The sequence below is a fragment of the Drosophila mojavensis genome, unplaced genomic scaffold (assembly GCF_018153725.1).
Source record: "Drosophila mojavensis isolate 15081-1352.22 unplaced genomic scaffold, ASM1815372v1 contig_81, whole genome shotgun sequence".
Classification (NCBI taxonomy): Eukaryota; Metazoa; Arthropoda; class Insecta; order Diptera; family Drosophilidae; genus Drosophila; species Drosophila mojavensis.
Genome location: NW_025318907.1, coordinates 6,582,762 through 6,603,299, shown reverse-complemented (window position 1 = coordinate 6,603,299; position 20,538 = coordinate 6,582,762). Strand labels below are relative to the sequence as shown.

At 40.1% G+C, this 20,538-nt stretch overlaps 1 protein-coding gene across 2 annotated transcripts; it reads left to right on the top strand.

Moving 5' to 3' along the window:
* The first annotated feature begins 1,461 nt into the window (after positions 1-1,461).
* On the top strand, positions 1,462-19,517 carry LOC6580889 (phosphoenolpyruvate carboxykinase [GTP]). Of its 2 annotated transcripts, XM_044011163.1 has the most exons (3): positions 1,462-1,882; positions 11,092-11,902; positions 18,110-19,517. In XM_044011163.1, the coding sequence occupies exons 1-3, from the start codon at positions 1,848-1,850 to the stop codon at positions 19,181-19,183; spliced, it is 1,920 nt and encodes a 639-aa protein (XP_043867098.1). In that variant the 5' UTR covers positions 1,462-1,847; the 3' UTR covers positions 19,184-19,517. The 2 variants fall into 2 exon arrangements, with proteins under 2 accessions (XP_043867098.1, XP_002006686.2); XM_002006650.4 differs by lacking the exons at positions 1,462-1,882; positions 11,092-11,902 and adding an exon at positions 16,406-16,746 and having other exon boundaries at positions 17,272-19,514.
* The last annotated feature ends 1,021 nt before the right edge of the window (positions 19,518-20,538 follow it).

The following is a 20,538-nucleotide window of genomic DNA, read 5'->3' as shown; positions in this document are numbered from 1 at the left end:
CTGCCTCTCTCACCTTCCGTGCTCATTATACAAGTGCAGCTTGTGTGACCATAGTTCAGCCAATGGAGGCAGCTCTCATGGTACAAATTCTGATTAAAAACACCATTAAATGTGACATTGGGGCAACTGAAGAATGCAAGCGAGAATAACAATAATAAACGTGTCGATACTGATCAAATGATAAGCTGGGCGTATGCCGACACAAGACAAATACATATATATGTTAAGTGACTAGCCAATGCCCTGTGCTTAAATGTGGGTACTATCTTTTTTAATAAATCAGTTTTACAGAGAGCGAAAAGAGTAGTAACTTTTGTATTACTTATTTTTTACAACTTGTCAGCATTAAAGACATATAAATATACATAAATTATAAATATAATTTTAAAAAATATATTAATGAAAATTATAACTAGCTGATCATACAAAAGTTAACCCTGAGTTTCAATGGTATTTTAAATACCTTAAACCTGACAATTATAGGGTATATTGTTATGCTGTCTTACTTCTGCAAACAAGAAAATAAACATTTTTAATATTCAACAATATAAAATAGAATATCGCCAATTAATGTCAATTAATTATTTTAGTTAACGATCAACAGATACTCTATATTTTTATTAATGTTGAGAAATAGTAAACGATTCCAGTACAAACCGGTGTAAAAATAACTGCTTTAACAAAGAGAGACCAATATGATTTTTTGGAAACCTTATAGGGTAGGAAATTTTTAGTTTTGTTTATGGCGAATTTACATGCCCTTTGTAAGTCGCTTTCTTAGTACTTAGATAAATCGTGTAGGTGGCAATTAGTTTACAAAGAGATAGAGATATCCTTTCATAGATATTGTATAATAACTTTTTCAGCGCACATCGTATCACTGGGAGTTCCTTCACAAGCAGCTACAGAAACATACCCTCTCTTTGTCTAATTTTGCTGGGTATGCAAAATCAGAGCCACAAATAAAAGATAAGCTGCTCTGGCTGCGGCTGTTGGCTCTGGTCGGCTGATGAATGATGTAAGCGGGGCAGCTGCCTCTTAGGCTACAGGCCACATACATCGATAAGGAAACATTTAAATTTGGCACAGGGGCAAGAGAGTTTGGCTATCCGTGTGTGTTTGGCTGTGTCTGTGAATGTGTGGCAACAGCTGAGCTTAACTGAGCAGGTTGCAGTAATTTGGAGGAGGAGGCGCGTCGCCTGGTGCATGCGGTGGGTGGCACGTACATGACAATCGGTAGGCGATGTGGGCATGCCGCTTATCTTATCAGCCAGCGGGGGCTGCATAAAAAATACTCAGAGAAGGAGAGAGAGAGAGAGAAAGAGCGAAATAAACTCAATCACACAGACACAGAGGAACGGTCGACTAAAATGTATGTACAAATACTCTGAATAATGTGTAGTACATCTGTTACTTAAGCGCGCGGGCTGACGTAGAGTTTCAGTTTCGATTGTTGTGTGAAGGCAGCAACAAGTGCCCCGGCAGCAGCAGCAGCAGTAGCAGTAGCAGCAGCAGCAACAGCAACAGCAACAGTTGTTGAAGCGCAACAAGTGCCACGCGTAGAGCGAGACCGAGAAAGGGAGAGAGAGAGAGAGTGAGAGAGCGAAGGGAGCTAAGAAAAATTGCCAGAGCTAAAAGCCCGCCACGTCTCTTCAATTAGCTCTGCTGCAGTTTTATTTAAATATAAATTCGCATTAAGGCATTCGCAAATTGATCAAATTAAACAACGAAATAAATTCATTAAACGCAATTCAATTGGCAGCCGCAACAGCTGAGCGAAAGAAAGCAAGGAAACGTGCAAAAAGTGAAAGGCGACAAGGAATAAGGGAAAACCACAATAAGTGAAAATGCTGCTCAAAGGCGTACAACTGCTGCGCGGCGGGTGAGTCTCAAGAGTTTCCATATCAAAAACCAGTTAGAAATATTGCTAAATAGAGCTTTAAGCGGGTCAGTGTCGTGTGGTGGTTAACGGTACCCTCCAGGTAGCCTCTGTCATTGGCCAGCCTACTTAACTTACCTGTACGTTTTCTCACGTAAGCAACAAATAACCTACCTCAATTTTAGGCTATATTACAATATACAATAGTTCTTACTATTTGCACTCTCTCCCGCTATTCGTTTCTCTCTCTACCTCTTTTTTATTCTCTATTTTACACACACTTTACACACATGTAGTTTGTTTATAAACAATTTTTCACGCGCGCTGTCAACCCCCCTTGTCGACCCATTCACCCTTTCTCAATCAAGTTTTATCAATGAATTTGTCCGCGTTAGTTGAGGTTTTTCTAGGGCCCTCGAAAGAAGGCAACACTTTTAAGATTTCCACATTGCGGTTGCTTAAGCAAAACCTATGCGAACATTTTATGTATTCTTTGAATGGGTTTCTTAGTATATTAAATATAAATAAGAGTACATATATTTATGAAAACCTATTTAAGGCGTTAAGACAATAATTATAAGAGAGCAGCGAAATAGAAAATGCTTTCAAAACTATACTTAGCTCTGAGTCGGCGTTCAAATGTTGTGTAGATATATACAATAGTTTTAGGATTCCATGCATTCCTAATCTATATATAAACAATTAATATTGATGTGGTATTGTGGGAAATTTAGAGAAAGTATGGAGACATTTTTCTTTTGGTAGAGACAGGCATAACTTAAACAGAACACAAATTTCTTAAATATCTTTTCCCCTAAACTAATAAATTAATCATTTTTATATTTTTATATACTAATGTCTTTAAAATTTAGCTATTAAATTCTTAGAAAAAGAAAAAAAAACAATTTCATAAGATGGAGATTTTATATTTTTTTTGATTCAACCTCTTCTCATTAATTAATTTCACAATTCGTATTAAATTTAGACAATAAGTGAACCCTTATCTTGTCTTTGAAAGGTGTTCACCTTGATTTTGGCCTTGACTCTTTCAGACAATCCAAATAGAATTGATGTTATTTCTAATTTCTTAGTTGCCTCTTTCAGCACGACCTAAGCAATCCTAACTGAACTTTCATAATATTCTCATAACATTCAGTCCACTTAGCAGTGTGCTATCAAGATTTGTGCCGTAACTTTCCACTTGAGCGAATAACCTTATCTCTCTATGGTAATTAATGTCGGCCGAAATCAATCTGTACAACAGGTGTAGCATACTTTTCGGCGGATCATAGAATGCCTCACTTTGTATGCTTTCATTCAGATCAAATTTACATTGCATACTTTCGTGGGCATAAAAGCTTTCGCTTCGTCGAGCTGTTTCTTTGTTTTGCTTTGTGCCTTGTTTCTTTGTTACCTTTCAGTTGACGTCGCTGCACGTCCCTCGCCGTATTCCGAACGACACTGCGCACTGTTTTTGTGTTTTTGTTTTGGCTCCAGTTTTTTTTGCGCTGCTATCGGGGCCATCTGTGTGTGTGGGAGCAGGCGAGCACGATCTGTGCGCGAAGAGCGCCGCTGCAGTTGACCGACAAGTTTAGCTGCCTTCCCCCACCCACTCGCTGGCTGATTTGTCAGCCTGTGTATATGCATTGCGTATGCGCGTGTGTGTGCGTGCGTAAATAAACACAAACTGCGGTTTGCATTGGTGTGCTATCTTTGCTGTTGCTTTTGGGGCACTTAGCAACAGCGCCGGACTCTGGAAATCAGAAAAGCCAACATGAAAAAGAGGAGAATTAAGAATAAGAAGAAAAAAAAAAAAATAAAGTAAGAAAAAACTCTTTGGCTTTTAGCAGACTTGTTTGGCTTGCTGTTGGCTTTTGTTTTGATAGCCGCTTTTTTGGTATGTGGCGTGTTTTGGATCGGTCAACAACGTGTCACACGCTGACCATTTCGTATACCCTAGCAATATAAAGAAAGTGCGAGTATGATAAGAGTAAGGACCAACTTACTATAAATGTATTTTTTCTCAGCATCGAGATGCAACTTGATTAAAGTTTGTTTTCCTCGCTGTTTATCTCTTTGTGCCCCTGCCTTTTATAATATCAAATGAATACAATCAATGTTTAAATATGTATATGGAAAAGTGTCTACAGCCAACTGTACAACTACAGGGTACTTCCAAGTCAATCAGCTTTGACAACGGCCCTCGTTAATTTTTGCACTTGACTTGCATGGGTTTCCTCTCGGCGTCTACCTATTTTCCAAGAGCAACAGTTATATATCTGTCAGATACACAGCGTGGCAGACATTGTTGTGCTTGTGCAATCCACAGACAGACAACAGACAACATCAGCAGCAACTGTCTGTCTCTCTCTCTTTCTCTCTCTGTGTCTGAGTTCTCTGAATGATAACCTCAGACAGCCCGAACAACCCATGACAACAATAAGATTGTTTTTATTGACGTCTCGCATTGGCATTTAGTTCGCTAGGCGAGCCCCCCAATCGAACGCAACGGAACAGAAATAGAAATACGACAAACAAAAAACACAATATTCGAATAATACAATAATATTTTTTGCTTCCCAGGCAATTGAATGAATAACAATAATATTTGAATGGCATGTGTGTAAATGAATAATATTTTCCAGTTAATTGGAAAAGTCTCGAATTTCGATTACTCAATAAAACCAATTTGAGGCGCAGCAAAATTACTAATGAAAATTTCACCTGCTAATTACGTTTATACCGTATTGTTTAAAGCTTATCAGTTAATTGTTTGTTTACTACACTCGCAATAATTATCACACAAATTTCGAATTTCGATTCGGTTTCAAAGAATTCCTCATTGCTGATAAGATTAGATAGCTAATGGTCGTATATATGCTTAATTTCGATAGTTTCGAGTAAACACATGTTTTATATTCCCCATCGATGGTATTTTCGATGACGTGAAATATATTTTATATGCACTGCGAGAAATGTGAGCTTAAAAAAAAAAAAAAAAATTAAAGAACTGCAATTTACATTTGGTAAAAGGCCAACTTAAGCTGGTGTCTGTCTTTCAATCTAGTTTTCTTCTCTGGATAAATATTAAGACAGAGGAAGAGTATTTGAATTTATTATATTTCATTGCAACTCTTCCATTAATGTATATTCAGAGAGTTAAACTTTATGTTCATGATAAATTTAAATTCGTCTGATAATTTTACTGGCTATCCTTCAATAGTCTTGTCTCCATTCTCTCTCTATTCCTTTCACTCAGTTGCTTAACTGCGTCTCAGAACGAGACTTTGCACCCACTGTATCCAAGTGCGCCTGCATAGACATAGCTTGGGTCGTTGGTATATGTATGTATATACGCATATTACCTTCCACGTCACTTACATATATACACACATGTATATAAATGAAATGCTCTATAATCTACGCAGACAGACAACTTATATACGCCTACATTATGTAGAAGTTCTCGCTTATCAGCTGGCAAACACACACACTCTCACATATCGAGTCGATGTTTCTAGTTGTCGCTTGGACTTTGATATGCCATAAAGCCTCATTAAATTAAATTAAATAAAGCATTACGAAAAACACTTTTTGAGTTCTCTAAAACGAACTAACGTATTAGTATTATTAGTTGGAACTTAGTTCTTGTGGAACCACATTCAACAACACTGCCGACCTTGGCACTGAGCTAGTGGCATATTTTGTTGAGTGGTCTCGTCTCAGACAACATTATTGGAGCTTATTGGAGTTATTTGTGTGAACAATATATGTTATACTACTTATAGACTATCAGCACATATTTAATGCAGTAAAAATTCTAGATTGTACTGAGAGTACGTATAATTATCGTATAAACAGCGAATTTACCAAAGCTTGTATGTTTTATTTTGAGAGAAGTACTTCATAAATAATCGTATAATGCTATCTTGCTCAGCACCAACTAAAAAATAATTATTCTAAACTAGTTTTCACTGGACATTTTAAAGTATAATCTAAAGAGTATAATCTATTCTGATTGATCTTGATCTTATTTAAAAGTATGACAATTCCTAAATGTGCTGTTTCTAAAATATAATAATTGATTATAAATATTTTAGTAAATATCTTAATGACCAATATTTTGGTATCTGGTATACCACATTAATGTCTATTGATGTATAGACAGACTACGAAAGTTGAGTACATAGGACTACGCACACAGGTTCAGAAAAAAATGTAATGTACAATAAATAGGTATTTATTATTTTTATGTATACATTTATATTTATATTAAACTATTGTCGAATTAATTAATTTCTCTCAGAATATTTGTAAATTTCTCCAAAAGCCTTTTCATTTCCACAGAAAATATTTTTAAATATATAATTTTGAATCATTTTTCGAAGAAAATATTGCTGATGGTTGTCTAGGGAAACTTAGCATCAAGCAACTATAGTATATTACGATTATTATATTTTTTTTAAATACTATACAGACTCACGGCAATGAATTTCGAACCCGGATTTTAGTTGACTTCTAATTAGTGAAATATAATTAAATTTCAAAGTTTTCCTGTTTTTATGCACATATGTATATAGATTAATAGTATATACATATGTATACATACAGATTAACAGTATGTGACGTCAAGTCGTCTATGGAAAAACCTTTCATAGCATTTGCGACTCAAATTCCTAGCTATAAAACCAGTTCATCGCTGATTCCTTTATATAGGGCACATATAGAGAAGTTCCCAGAAAATAAAACAAAAATAAAAGCCAAATATATTTTATATGTACATATATACTAATGTTTATGCCCAGATAGAATTTTCCCCTTGAATACGTCCTGCTATTAATTTTCTCTAACGTCATAGTTCAATTACTGATTATTGTATTATATGGTAATATGTTATGACGATTATAACTATAATTGCCCAACAGCTGAGCGATTTTTTTTATAAACTATAAACAATTTGGCACATTCCATTTCTATAGATATTTTATATTGTAACAAAACAAAATAATAATAGTAATAATAATAAAATTAACAAATATTTTTTCGACTTTTAACTTTTTTAGCCATGCGTCGTCATCAATTTTAATATTAATTTTCTCAATTTTTTGTTCTTTACATTGGTATTGGTGGCAACTGGTTCAAACCGGAGCTGGGCGAACTGGTTTGATTTAGAGTGCTTGCTCTGATGGCCAGCTGATAAGAGTGAAAAGGGGCGTCCAATACCAATGTAAGTGTGTGTGTGTTTGTGTGGCTAGTGTGCCCTTAAGAGTCTGTGTAACTGTGCTCTGTCTGGCGCTGAAACTAAGGCCATGGCTAAATGACTTGGATGATGAACTTGTTCAGAGCCATTTAACGAAGAAATTGATGAGAAAATTAGCCGTGGAAATCAGCTGAAAGTTCGATTTTCATTTACTGTTGCCACGTATCCAAAAATAAAAGTGCCACGTCTAAATGTATATACACCCAAGCACACCCAACTACATATAGTTGTCGCTATAAATTTTCCATATATATAAATAAATATATATGTGTATAAGTATGTATATATACATATAAGTAGAAAAACACGCGCTTGTTAATTTTCTGCGTATTCCTTTTCGCAACGAGTAAAAAAAACTCAATAAAAATAAAAATAAATATGCTACACGAAAATAAAATGTGCCAAAGAGCAGCTGCCGGCATGCGTTGCGGCATGCCCACAAAATGGGCTTCAGAGGCGAATATACCCTATACTAAAAGTAATATTTTCGATTCGGGCATGCAAAAAGGTAATTCTCTTGTAATCAATTTGAACAAAACTAGGGTATTCCCTAGTCTATATACATTTTGTGTCTTCCTCTTTGTTTTTGCTAAAATGAGAATTCAGAGTATAGTCAACAAAAACAAATCTGAAAAGATTGTGTAAATAAAGTAGCTCCATCAATGCTTCACAAAAGGTCTTTGTGTATAGGAATTTACAGGGATTACAGGAATTTCAGGGTATGTTGTATTGTATATCACGTTGGATCCATAAGAAAAAACATTTGTATTCACATTTAAGGTCTACAAGGAAAGGGTATCTTAAGGTCTGCACTTTTCATAATTATTTGAATATCTCTTACAATTAAGAGAAAGAATGATTATGATAGATTTCACAGCTACTGGGTAGTTGTAGGGTATTCTTGAGCACATCTATTGTCTTTATCCTAATAATTAGACCTGCCTCGTAGCATTAAAACGCATTGCCATTTGCAAAATGCCAAGAGAACAAACGCACTGCAGAGCGTGCCAAGCTAAATAATGCTGATCCCATTTCGAATTCCCACTCCAATCCCCAATCCTGTTCCCATTCCCATTCCCATGTCCAATACCTATTACGTTTCACATGTGCTATCTTGTGCTCTTCTAATCAGCTGAAATTGAACTCTTCGCTTGCTCTGTGCGCGTGGCTGCCATCAAATATTGTCGAGTCGTCTGCACCGAATAATTGCTGGAAGCGTCACAGCTGATAATGAGAGTCGGCCAGCGAGAGGTCTTTCCTATTTAACTATGGTCAGTTCTTATCATTAGCGAGCTCATGGCACATAAAAATGACATAAATAAAAAAAATAAATACGCAAAATAAATAAATTTAAGAGTCGTATTAAAAGCGAGTCCAGCAAAACGGTAGCAGCGCAAATTATAGTAAATATTTGATCTGGGCGGGGTTCGGGTTTCGCTTTGCGGACTGCAAATGCCAGCTCAAGAAGTTGGCAAAACTTGAAAAAGATAAACAATAGAGCTTCCCGCGTATCTCCATAAATGCTGTCAATTTGATAAAACAACACAAACATTTATTAAATATTCATTCGCTTTGAATTAGCAGGCAAATTAATTAGCGCTTCGTGATTCGATTCGACGCAAATGAAGAAAGGTTAGTTTGAGAGAATGCGCACAATTTATCGATCGAAAAATACTTATTATATATAGAAAATAATATAGAAATTGGAGAAATTTATCAAAATGGGAATTAGTATAGGCATTTAACATGGAAGACATAAGAGGTGTGCGAATTAAGTAACAAAAACTACGTTTTATACAAAAGTATATGGTACTATACTATGTTTAGTATATTGTCATATCTTCTGTTTTATACCCCAAAATGCATTTTTTAATATTTTATAGAAGCGATCGATATATAATTTGTTGATAAAAATATAAAATTTTATAAATCATTGTTCCGAGCAGCAGACACACACAAAATATTATATTTTCTATACATATGAAAAAAAAAAAGAAGCGAATAATTTAATCTTTATTAATGGCAATCAACAGCTGATATATATATTATATGACACCTCGCAATACAGTTAACCAACATACACAACACTTCTGTATTTATTTATTGAACATTCATGTTTCTTTCACAGTGCCTTTGCTAATGATCGCAGATATTTATAAAAATAAAATAAAAAAAATACATATAAATATATAGTATATAGTTTATACATAATAATAAAAAATGAATCTAAAACAAAACATACTAAATGCTATTTAAGCAGTTGTCATTAGGTAAGCTGTCTTAGTCAACGTCTCCTTCTGGTCCACTGCACACAATGAGAAGCCCCAGGCGAATGCTGCACTTTATGTAATAACTTTCGTATGATTACACTTTTCATTTAATCTACGCTTAGAGAGCATTATTTCATTTGTCTGCAAATTAGTTTGATGACATTTCGGGTGCTGCATGGAGTATATTTTATCATGTGCCAAGCTGTGCGCATATACATATATATATATATATATATATATATATATATATATATATATATATATATATATGCTTGTATGTATGTAGTATAGTTAATGTGTGTTAATAACTCGAACCGGGGCACTGACAATCTGCCATACAGACCACGCACAAGCACAAGCATATAGTATTTTGTATATATATGTACATATGTATTATCTATATACATATGTATGTGTGTAAGTATGTGCATATGCAAAGAGTATTTGAGTAGCTAAACGCGCCACTAGAAAATGCGCAGTTTCCGAAAAAAATTCGTCGTCTGACCGAAACAAAATTAGATTACATAAATGTGTGACGTCACTGAACGACAAAGAACTATGGCGTGAACAGTCAATGGACTTTGGACCCAGCGGACAATGTAACTAGAACTACACGATTGTGCCCCAGATAAATGCTTTGCGAGCTGATTTATGTGATAAACAATGCCGATAAATTGATATTGACGATGAGATTATAGACAGCAAGCTCTGAAGGGCGTCTGCTTTGATAAACTGAGATGCGAAATGTTGGCCATGTTTGGCATTCTGTAACAGTTATAGCCAGGGTCAACACACAGCTGTGATCAGAGACAGCCAGTGAGACAGTGAGAAAGAGAGAGAGAGAGCGAGAGAGAGAGAGAGATTATCTCTTAGGACAACCATAACAGAGAACACAACATTAGCTGCCGAACCAGCTGTTGGCTGATGAAATATTGCATCATACAATTGCGTTCGGCCGGTTCAGCGAAACGAAAGTGAGGCAGTCATGACGCCTTCACATTACTCTCTCTCTCTTTCTCTCGGATTCGCCCCCTCTCTTTCTTTCTCTCGGCTATGTTGTCGCTGACAATTGAAGGTTGTCTCTCTGTCTCGCTGTGGCTGCTGCTTCGGATTCCCCAAACCAAACGTGCTGTGCAAAAGCCGAAGCAAGTTTTTCATGAATTCACAAGCAGCAAACAGAAACAATTAACAACAAAATATTGAACAACTATTAGATACTCTGCAATTGTAAGAAAGTAGCTAATAAATAAATAATAAATTATAAATACCTAATATATCCAGAGATCAGTTTTAGCTGGGCATAAGAAAAGGCCTAGAGCCAAAGGGCAAATGCTGTTAGTCTCTGTCAGCCTGCCTCCACTGAGAAATATACCCATTTAGAGCAGCTGCTTTATGGGGTATTGTCAGAAACCTGCACAACCAGCCAACAGCTGATTAGCCAGTTTTTGTTTTACAATTGTGTGTGGGACAAATGCGACGGGTGACGGCAACTCAACTCTTTTTTTCCAACATACTTAGAATACTAATTGAGGTACAGTTGTGCACAAAACATGCAGATAAAGCGGGCTGCGGCCAGGTAAAAGTGGTAAACCCTAAAAGCAGCTGTGTTAGGATTTCAACATATACCTGAACAGGTAGCTCACAGTACCCTACTTATCGGAGATATCAATTTTTCTTTCCAGATTGGCCTCTCCGCCCAAGTGCTACAATTTTCGGCTCGTCTGCCGTTCGCTGTCCGTGCAATATGGCGACGTGAAGACACTGACGCCCGCTGTCCGGGAGTATGTGGACAAGTGCGTGAATCTGTGCCAACCGGACCGAGTGCACATCTGCGATGGCACCGCCGCGGAGAGCAAGCTGCTCCAAGGATTGATGCTGAAGCAGGGCACAATCCTGCCACTGCCCAAGTACACGAACTGCTGGCTGGCACGCACTAACCCAGCCGATGTGGCTCGCGTGGAGTCCAAGACGTTCATCAGCACGGAGCGCAAGGAGGAGACGGTGCCAGTTACGCCAAACGCCACGCCCGGAACCCTTGGCAATTGGATCTCCGATGCGGATCTGAAGGCGGCTATTGCCGAGCGTTTCCCGGGCAGCATGAAAGGTCGCACCATGTACGTCATACCCTTTAGCATGGGTCCCGTGGGCTCGCCTCTCTCCAAAATAGGCATTGAGATCACTGACTCTCCCTACGTGGTAGAGTCTATGAAGATTATGACGCGTGCAGGCACTCCAGTGCTGGACGTGCTGCAGCAGGGCGACGGCCAGTTCGTCAAGTGCCTTCACTCAGTTGGCACTCCAGCCAGTGGCGTGCAGGCCCAGGCCTCGTGGCCATGTGACCCAGAGCGCACCATCATCCTCCATAAGCCAGCCGAGAACGAGATCGTTTCCTATGGCTCCGGCTATGGAGGCAACTCGTTGCTGGGCAAGAAGTGCTTTGCTCTGCGCATCGGCAGCACCATTGCCAAGCGGGAGGGCTGGCTGGCCGAGCACATGCTGATTCTGGGCATCACCAATCTGCAGGGCAAGAAGATCTATGTGGCAGCCGCTTTCCCTTCAGCTTGCGGCAAGACCAATCTGGCCATGATGACGCCCACTCTGCCGGGCTACAAGGTGGAGTGCGTGGGCGATGACATCGCCTGGATGAAGTTCGACTCGCAGGGTGTGCTGCGTGCCATCAATCCCGAGAACGGCTTCTTCGGCGTGGCCCCTGGCACCTCGCGTGCCACCAATCCCATTGCCATGGACACCATCTTCCGCAACACGGTCTTCACCAACGTGGCCTCCACGTCGGATGGCGGCGTCTACTGGGAGGGCATGGACGCCTCTCAGCTGGGCAATGTCACGGTCACCGACTGGCTGGGCAAGCTCTGGTCGGCTGAGTCGGGCAAGCCGGCTGCCCATCCCAACTCTCGCTTCTGCACGCCTGCGGCTCAGTGCCCAATCATTGATCCCGCCTGGGAGGACAGCGCAGGAGTTCCCATCTCAGCGATTTTGTTCGGCGGTCGCCGACCCGCTGGCGTTCCCTTGGTCTACGAGGCGCGCGACTGGGCACATGGCGTCTTTATTGGGGCTGCCATGCGTAGCGAGGCAACTGCTGCGGCCGAGCACAAGGCCAAGGTGATCATGCACGATCCCTTCGCGATGCGCCCCTTCTTTGGCTACAACTTCGGCGACTATCTCGCCCACTGGCTAAGCATGGAGCAGCGCGGAAAGGTGCCAAAGATCTTCCACGTGAACTGGTTCCGCAAGAGCGATGAGGGCAAATTCTTGTGGCCAGGATTTGGTGACAATTCCCGAGTGCTGGACTGGATCTTCCGGCGTGTGGAAGGCGAGAAATGCTACGAGGAGTCGCCAATCGGACTGCTCCCTAGTCAGGGTGCACTGAATGTTGAGGGCGTGGAGGGCAATGTGGATCTGAAGCAGCTGTTCGATCTGCCCAAAGACTTTTGGCAGCAGGAGGCCAAAGAGATCGAGCAGTACTTCCAGGACCAGGTGGGCGACTATTTGCCACGCCCCGTCGCAGACCAGCTGACAGAACTGAAGAAGCGTGTGGCCAACATGTGATGTGAATAATCGCTCCATTCTGTGCGGTTTCATAGGTTATTCCTAATCTTAGTTTAATAAACTCTCATAAAAACCAGCAAACAAGATTTTTTTGTATCGCATTCCATGGGCCTAGGCATGGGCGTGGCATTTCGGTCACGCAAAATGAGAGATGGCAGCGCGAGAAAGTGGGAGAGGCCCGTCCACGAAATTGGCGTAAACAAGCATATAAATTCATAATCGTGTTAACCTCTCTGCACCACTGCGAATTATCAAGATCGCTGGAAAAAAACGAGCAAATATTATGGAATATTATGAAAAAAGACCAAAAACTTGGAGCCCAAAAACGTGCCACGCAGTTGTTAAGGTCTGATTAAAGACCTGGTCATGGGGTGGTGTGATTCGACATGCAGCCAATTAGAGAAGAAACAAGCCTCACGGCACACGGCACACGGCACACGGCACACGGCACTGATAACGCATTGAGTGTGCCCGAAAAAGGGGTTCCGTTAGATCCGGTTAGATGATCATAAACAATTATCAATAACGACTAACAGCCGATATATGTATGTATATGTAAATATAGATACAAATAAGTATATGTATATATCAAAATTGTACTTGGCTGAAAATTCTTGTTTTCAACACAGTAAGTAAAGAGCTTAGCCTTGTTAGATCCCAATCAAATAAATCGAAGGACAAGTAAAATCGGTAAATATATTGATTTATTCAACTACAGTACAGTACAGAGGTTTAACGCAAATTTAAATATGCTTTCCCATGTGGACCTTTGCCCATATTATGATATTTATTTTTTGACTTAATGATAACATCTAACATGGACCTTTGACTATACTAAGATATTTATTTTTAGACTTGATATACTTGATAACATCTATTGCCGCAATTATGAATATAAAGTATATATATATGTGTTATATCACATAATCTAATCAAAATTTGGCTGACTTTCCTTATGGAATTTGACATTGTTAGAGCTTATAAGGTCTAAGGTCTGTGGGAATTCCTAGTCTATCACATTAGCTAACATAGTGAAGCCTAGAGCCTGCTGCAGTAACATCCGAATTTCTTTCGTCAGCTATTACAACAATTTCTAGATCCGGATTACAGTTAAAAACAGATCTTAAGCCTATATTTAGAACAAAATATTTTCCATTGCATCGAGGCTGCAGGGGCTCGTTTGTGCAAGCTGATAAGGCCCGTTACAATATATATTTCGCTATATGTGTATTGATTTTCATTATTGCTTATTGATCCGCCAACTCATTGACGTAAATTCAAAAATTAAGTCAAGTCATCAAACGCGCTTTAGTAATACAGCTGGGCGATCTTTGCACGGCGCGGGGCCAAGACAAGGGGCATAGGGACTGAGGAAGTGGGGAGCTGAGGAGGAGGCTGGCAGGCAGGCGGGGTAGCACAGGCAGACACTTGATGATGATTGTGATGATGATGATGCTGCTTATCAAGCTCAACTAGAAAAACAAGTCCACGGTTTAAAAATAAATACGCCAAAAAGAGCATTCCGCAAATTTGTGTTGAATATTTTTTTATGCTCTTTCATTTGCCATTAAAAAGGCGCGTGGAGGTTGGCTGATAAATAATCTTCAACGGAACTTTTCAAGGATTTCAAGGTTACGAGCTGCTCGTTTTAAGGTGAACTACCCGATCAAAATGCCATTTACTTGTGGGTACAGAGATAACTCGTACCCAACAAAATTGGTGAGAACCTTCATTTCTCCTTCGAAGAGCACATGATGATTCCATGCGGCTATTCGCGTCATGTCATGTGAAATTCACTATGTCCATTCATGGCCTCCATGTCGGTTGGCTGATGGCCATGGCCAACATTATAATAGAACAGCGTAGAATTTTGCTAGATCATCGAATCATCTTCCCCGTCACCATTTTCGCCAATAAGCGAAAGTGGCCAAACAAAACATATTATATATATGTATATATATATATATGTATATTTATATGTATTCTGGCAATGTGACAACAGATCGAAAAGGCCATGTGATTCTGTGTCGTGACAGAAGGCGTAGGTGGGCGCGTGTGTATCAGCCTTAGCTTGGAGTGGAGGAATTACTACCATAGGCTTATATTCGACAAATTAGCTGTATCAATTTTGAAAGGGAAAAGCTAAAAGGTATCGGTGAGAGTGGGTGGAACATGAATCCGTTTCTATGTGTAAGAAAAAGAGTTCCCTTAGTATAAATATTATATATAGAATTCGTATGGACTCTTATAACATTGACTGTGAACTTGAATTTTGATAAGGCAAATATAAGTAGATAATTGGGGTGTACTTGGGTTGATCATTATCTTAAATGTCATATCATTGACTGCAGATAATAAGCCATCTGTACAATGTTCCGATATAGGCAGAGGGTATATGTATTTTTAAATACTAACACTATAGATATTATAGATATATATACTTACATATATGTGTAGTTATTTATAGATCATAAGGAGCATTCATCTTATCATATGTAAACCATTATTGTTAATTAGATACCACAGTAGCTGGCTCATATCTCTGGATTGAATAAAACATCTTTACTTAATGATGAAAATTATTGACACACGTGAACTAACTATTAACAGGAATTGAATTATTAATAATAAGATTTTGTATGGAGATTACATATGTATATTTTATACATTCCTATATTTATATGAATAATATGAATCAAAATATACAAATAATTATATTACTCAGCCTGAGATCTGTGTATTTTCGATGGGGGAAGCATAGACCAACAGGCAGCTCATGTTACGATAATTGTACGTAGGAAGAACTTATTGATACGTATTTGACAACATATAATAACTGGGCTATTTACGCACTGGAACGATATGGAGTGGAAAGCATAAATAAACAAAGTAATTAAATTAGCAGCAGCTGACAGAGCGAAAAACCAAATGACGCTGAGTGGAACGTAAATAGCGCTAAATGATTCTTATCAACCGCGAATAGGCGCGCTATCAAAACAACAGCAAAAGCGACTCCAAGAGCGGCGAGTCGACGAAAAAAAGAAAACAAAAACAGCCAAAATAAATGAGAAACAAAAATAAACTGTAACTTGCTACAGCGGCATTAACAACATGGCTTGTTGTCAAGCGGCACCAGCAGCCCACCCCTTTCGCTCACTCTCCTCGCTCACCCAGAAGCTCAGTGAAAAACCAAAACAATTGCCGAGCCTCCGACCCAACAGCCAATCAGCTGGCCCGAAGTTTGACCTGAGGCGCGCGCGCTACTCAGAAAAAGATAGAAACAAATACAAGCGAGCCGAGCCCGAATGGCAGCCGAAGCCGAATGGCAGCCGATCGTGCGGCCCCCGTTAATCATGTTCTAGTCGCATCGGGCAGTCGCCCGGCAGGCAGCGCAGCGTATAAAAGGCCGACTGCAGCAAGCAGCTGGCATCAGTTACTCGTGGACTGAGTAAATGGAAAGATCAAGTGAAACATTCAATTTCAGTGATCTGAAAATCAAATTCATATTTGACAAAAAACTCTGGAAAAACATATGAAACTACAAGAGCGCATCAGCTAAAGCCCAATAAACCAACAAAAGCAACAAAAAGTTGAAATTGTGATAATTCAAATTGTGATACTTAAATTTTTTTACCCAAAATAAAAGCAAATAAATCGAACCGTTAATTAGTGCGCCATATTCCAAAGTCTTTTAAAGAATATTAATTTTTACAAAAAAACAAACAAAAAACTTACAACATGCCTGAGCTCATTGAACAAAGCAAAATTATGTAAGTACGAGTTGTTTCCCCAACAACAACGAACAAGTAATGAAAAGCGAGCATATGCATCACCACACCCAGAAACCTCTAGCATGCTGCATGCCCCATAATGTCTTTTGAAATGAAAAAAAAAGAAACAAAATTAGTGCGTTTTCTCAAAATAAATTTAAAAAAAATTGTGCGAAAATAGTTTCCAAATTATTTAGTCTCAAATAATTTTTTTGCATAAATAAATCCTTTGCGAATATAGAACGTGACTTTGAAAATTTATTTTAATATTTTGCTAAACAAATTTTAATAAAACTAAAAAAAAGTATTCGTAAAATTATTCATACATGAAATGTTGATTTTAAAATGTTTTCCAATTAAAACATTTCTACATATATATACATATTCGTATATGTATAGATATACAAAATAAAGATACATATATATTCTGCTACTCTCTGCATAGCCTCTCCACATTTCATAAACTTACCCAGTCTCTCTTTAACTGAACTTTAACTTATAAATTCTCTTCTCTCCTCTTTTCAGTGCCGCCAACGGCTGTGCTCTGCCTCAGCTGAACAAGCTCCGCCAGGACAACTGCGGCCTGTACAGCCACATTCGTGGCATTCCCACCTCGTATGGCGATGTCAACTCCTTGACTGCCGGTGTGCGCAGCTTCGTGGAGGAGGCAGTTGCTCTGTGCCAGCCCGACCAGGTGCATATTTGCGATGGCTCCGAGCAGGAGAACAAGATGCTCATCAAGGTGCTGCTGGAGTCGGGCACCATTGTGGCGCTGCCCAAGTACGAGAACTGCTGGCTGGCACGCACCAATCCGGCTGATGTGGCCCGCGTGGAGTCCAAGACTTTCATCTGCACTGAGAAGCGTGAGGAAACAATTCCCACGCCCAAGGATGGCGTCAAGGGCACTTTGGGCAACTGGATTTCGCCTGTTGACATGGAGGCTGCCATTCAGCAGCGCTTCCCTGGATGCATGAAGGGTCGCACCATGTATGTGGTGCCCTTCAGCATGGGTCCAGTGGGATCCCCTCTGTCGAAGATTGGCATTGAGATCACCGACTCGGCCTATGTCGTCGCCTCCATGCGCATCATGACCCGCATGGGCGCTGCTGTGCTGCAGCAGTTGGCCAAGAAGGAGGAGTTCGTGCGCGCCCTTCACTCCGTGGGCACTCCAGCTAACGGCATTGTGGATCAGCCATCCTGGCCATGCGATCCAGAGCGCACCATCATCCTGCACAAGCCCGCTGAGAACCTGATTGTGTCCTATGGCTCCGGCTACGGAGGCAACTCGTTGCTGGGCAAGAAGTGCTTTGCTCTGCGCATCGGTAGCACCATTGCCAAGCGGGAGGGCTGGCTGGCCGAGCACATGCTGATCCTGGGCATCACCGATCCCAAGGGCGTCAAGAAGTACATCACTGCCGCGTTCCCCTCGGCTTGCGGAAAGACCAATCTGGCCATGTTGAACCCCTCGCTAGCCAACTACAAGGTGGAGTGCGTGGGCGATGACATCGCCTGGATGAAGTTCGACTCGCAGGGTCTGCTGCGTGCCATAAATCCCGAGAACGGCTTCTTCGGCGTTGCCCCTGGCACATCGAAGGAGACGAATCCCATTGCCATGAGCACGGTCTTTAAGAACACCATCTTCACCAACGTGGCCTCCACCTCAGATGGCGGCGTCTACTGGGAGGGCATGGAGAGCAGCCTGGCACCCAATGTGCAGATCACCGATTGGCTGGGCAACCCCTGGACCAAGGAGTCGGGCAAGCCAGCCGCTCATCCCAACTCTCGCTTCTGCACACCAGCAGCCCAGTGCCCCATCATCGACAGCGCCTGGGAGGATCCAGCTGGCGTGCCCATCTCTGCGATGCTCTTCGGCGGTCGTCGCCCAGCTGGCGTGCCCCTAATCTACGAGGCTCGCGACTGGACCCACGGTGTCTTCATTGGCGCCGCTATGCGCAGCGAGGCAACTGCTGCGGCCGAGCACAAGGGCAAGGTGATCATGCACGATCCCTTCGCGATGCGTCCCTTCTTTGGCTACAACTTCGGCGACTATGTGGCCCACTGGCTGAGCATGGAGAAGCGTGGCAAGGTGCCCAAGATCTTCCATGTCAACTGGTTCCGCAAGAGCGATCAGGGCAAATTCATGTGGCCCGGATACGGCGAGAACTCCCGTGTGCTCGAGTGGGTTCTGCGCCGTGTGAATGGTGAATCCTGCTATGTCGACTCTGCCATTGGCCACATACCCGCTGAGGGTGAGCTCAACTTGGCCGGCATGAAGGAGCAGGTCGATGTGAAGCAACTGTTCTCGCTGCCCAAAGACTTCTGGACTCAGGAGGTGGAGGACATCCGCAACTACTTCGAGTCGCAGGTGGGCGCCGATTTGCCCGCTAGCATCTACGCCGAGCTGGACAAGCTGAAAGCCCGTATTGCCGAGCTGTAAGAGAACTCCAGGAGGCGACAGAATTTATCACAAACACACATCTTTACCCGCCTTGCACCACCTATAAGCCTAAGCAACCCTGTACTCCAGTACCAAAAAACGCATATAACCTATAATCCCGCCCGCGCACACAACCATATATACTCTATATAACTAACGAAGACTATACTAACGATACAACTTTTTCACTTAGTCGTTTCTCTAGAATTTAAGCCGCAGACTTCCAAAACTATTTATTCTATAAGTGTTTATATTTAAGCCTAAACTTAAGATCTGTATAAAGAAACCAACAAAAAAGGAAAAAAAAAAAAAAATCCAGCAAAAAAATGAAAGTTTAAATAAAATTAAAAAGATTTTATCAAACAAAAATTAATATGTTTTGATTTTGTTATATTTAGAGGAAATAAATGAATGAAACATTTAAGATAAACAAACTCTGGAGAGTATAGTTTTTTTGTAACTGCCTAATCCAAATGATAATCAATATAATTCTATATGTGATTGTAGTAAGGAAGAACCAAAGAAGTCTACGGAATCGTATCAAGATCTCACTTAAATAAAATACGTGCAACCCAGATGTCAGATAATGGTGATATCTTACAAAAATCAACAATATATAACAGAAGACGCAAGAGACTTCAAAGGATAACTCAACACACTTTATGGATCCCTTCATTTAATAATTTGAATTTTAAATAATCTTGGACTTCGGTTAAAAGCTTCAATCATCCAATATTAGCAACAGCAAATTAGGACAGCATATACAAAGTGGGGAAAACAGAAATGTTTGCCAATAGTTTAGTTAAGATATATCTTTTAAAATATATAAAAATTTCATTTCTGCTCGTTTAGTGATATTTAATGCATGCATAGCTATCAAAAATAAATAAAATAAATATTTTTCTGTATTTATAAATGAATAATATGAATACAAAAACAAACAATTTTTAAGTAACAATGACAATAATAAAAATTCTGTTTAAATCTTGCATGCTAAAATTATACGATGAAATTTGTTCATGTATTTAAAACTTAAAAAGAAAACGACGAAACTTTTCTGAATCAGGGGAAATCTAAATAAACTAAGATAAAAAAGTTTTAGTAAATAGAAACGCTGAAAAAAAAAACAAAGCCAGCATCTGTGAGCCACAAAAAAAAAAAAAAAAAAATAAAAAGCAGTAGAGCATTTAACCGCAAATCAGAAGTAAAACTTACATGAAATAAAGCCGAATTTTGAGAAGAAAGCGCTCTCAGTCGGAGGACTTCCAGGCTGGAAGTGCGAGCTTAGAAAGCTTCGGCTGGCCAGTCTCAACAAAAATGCAGCCGAGTCGTGTGGCATGCCACAGTTCAGCTCG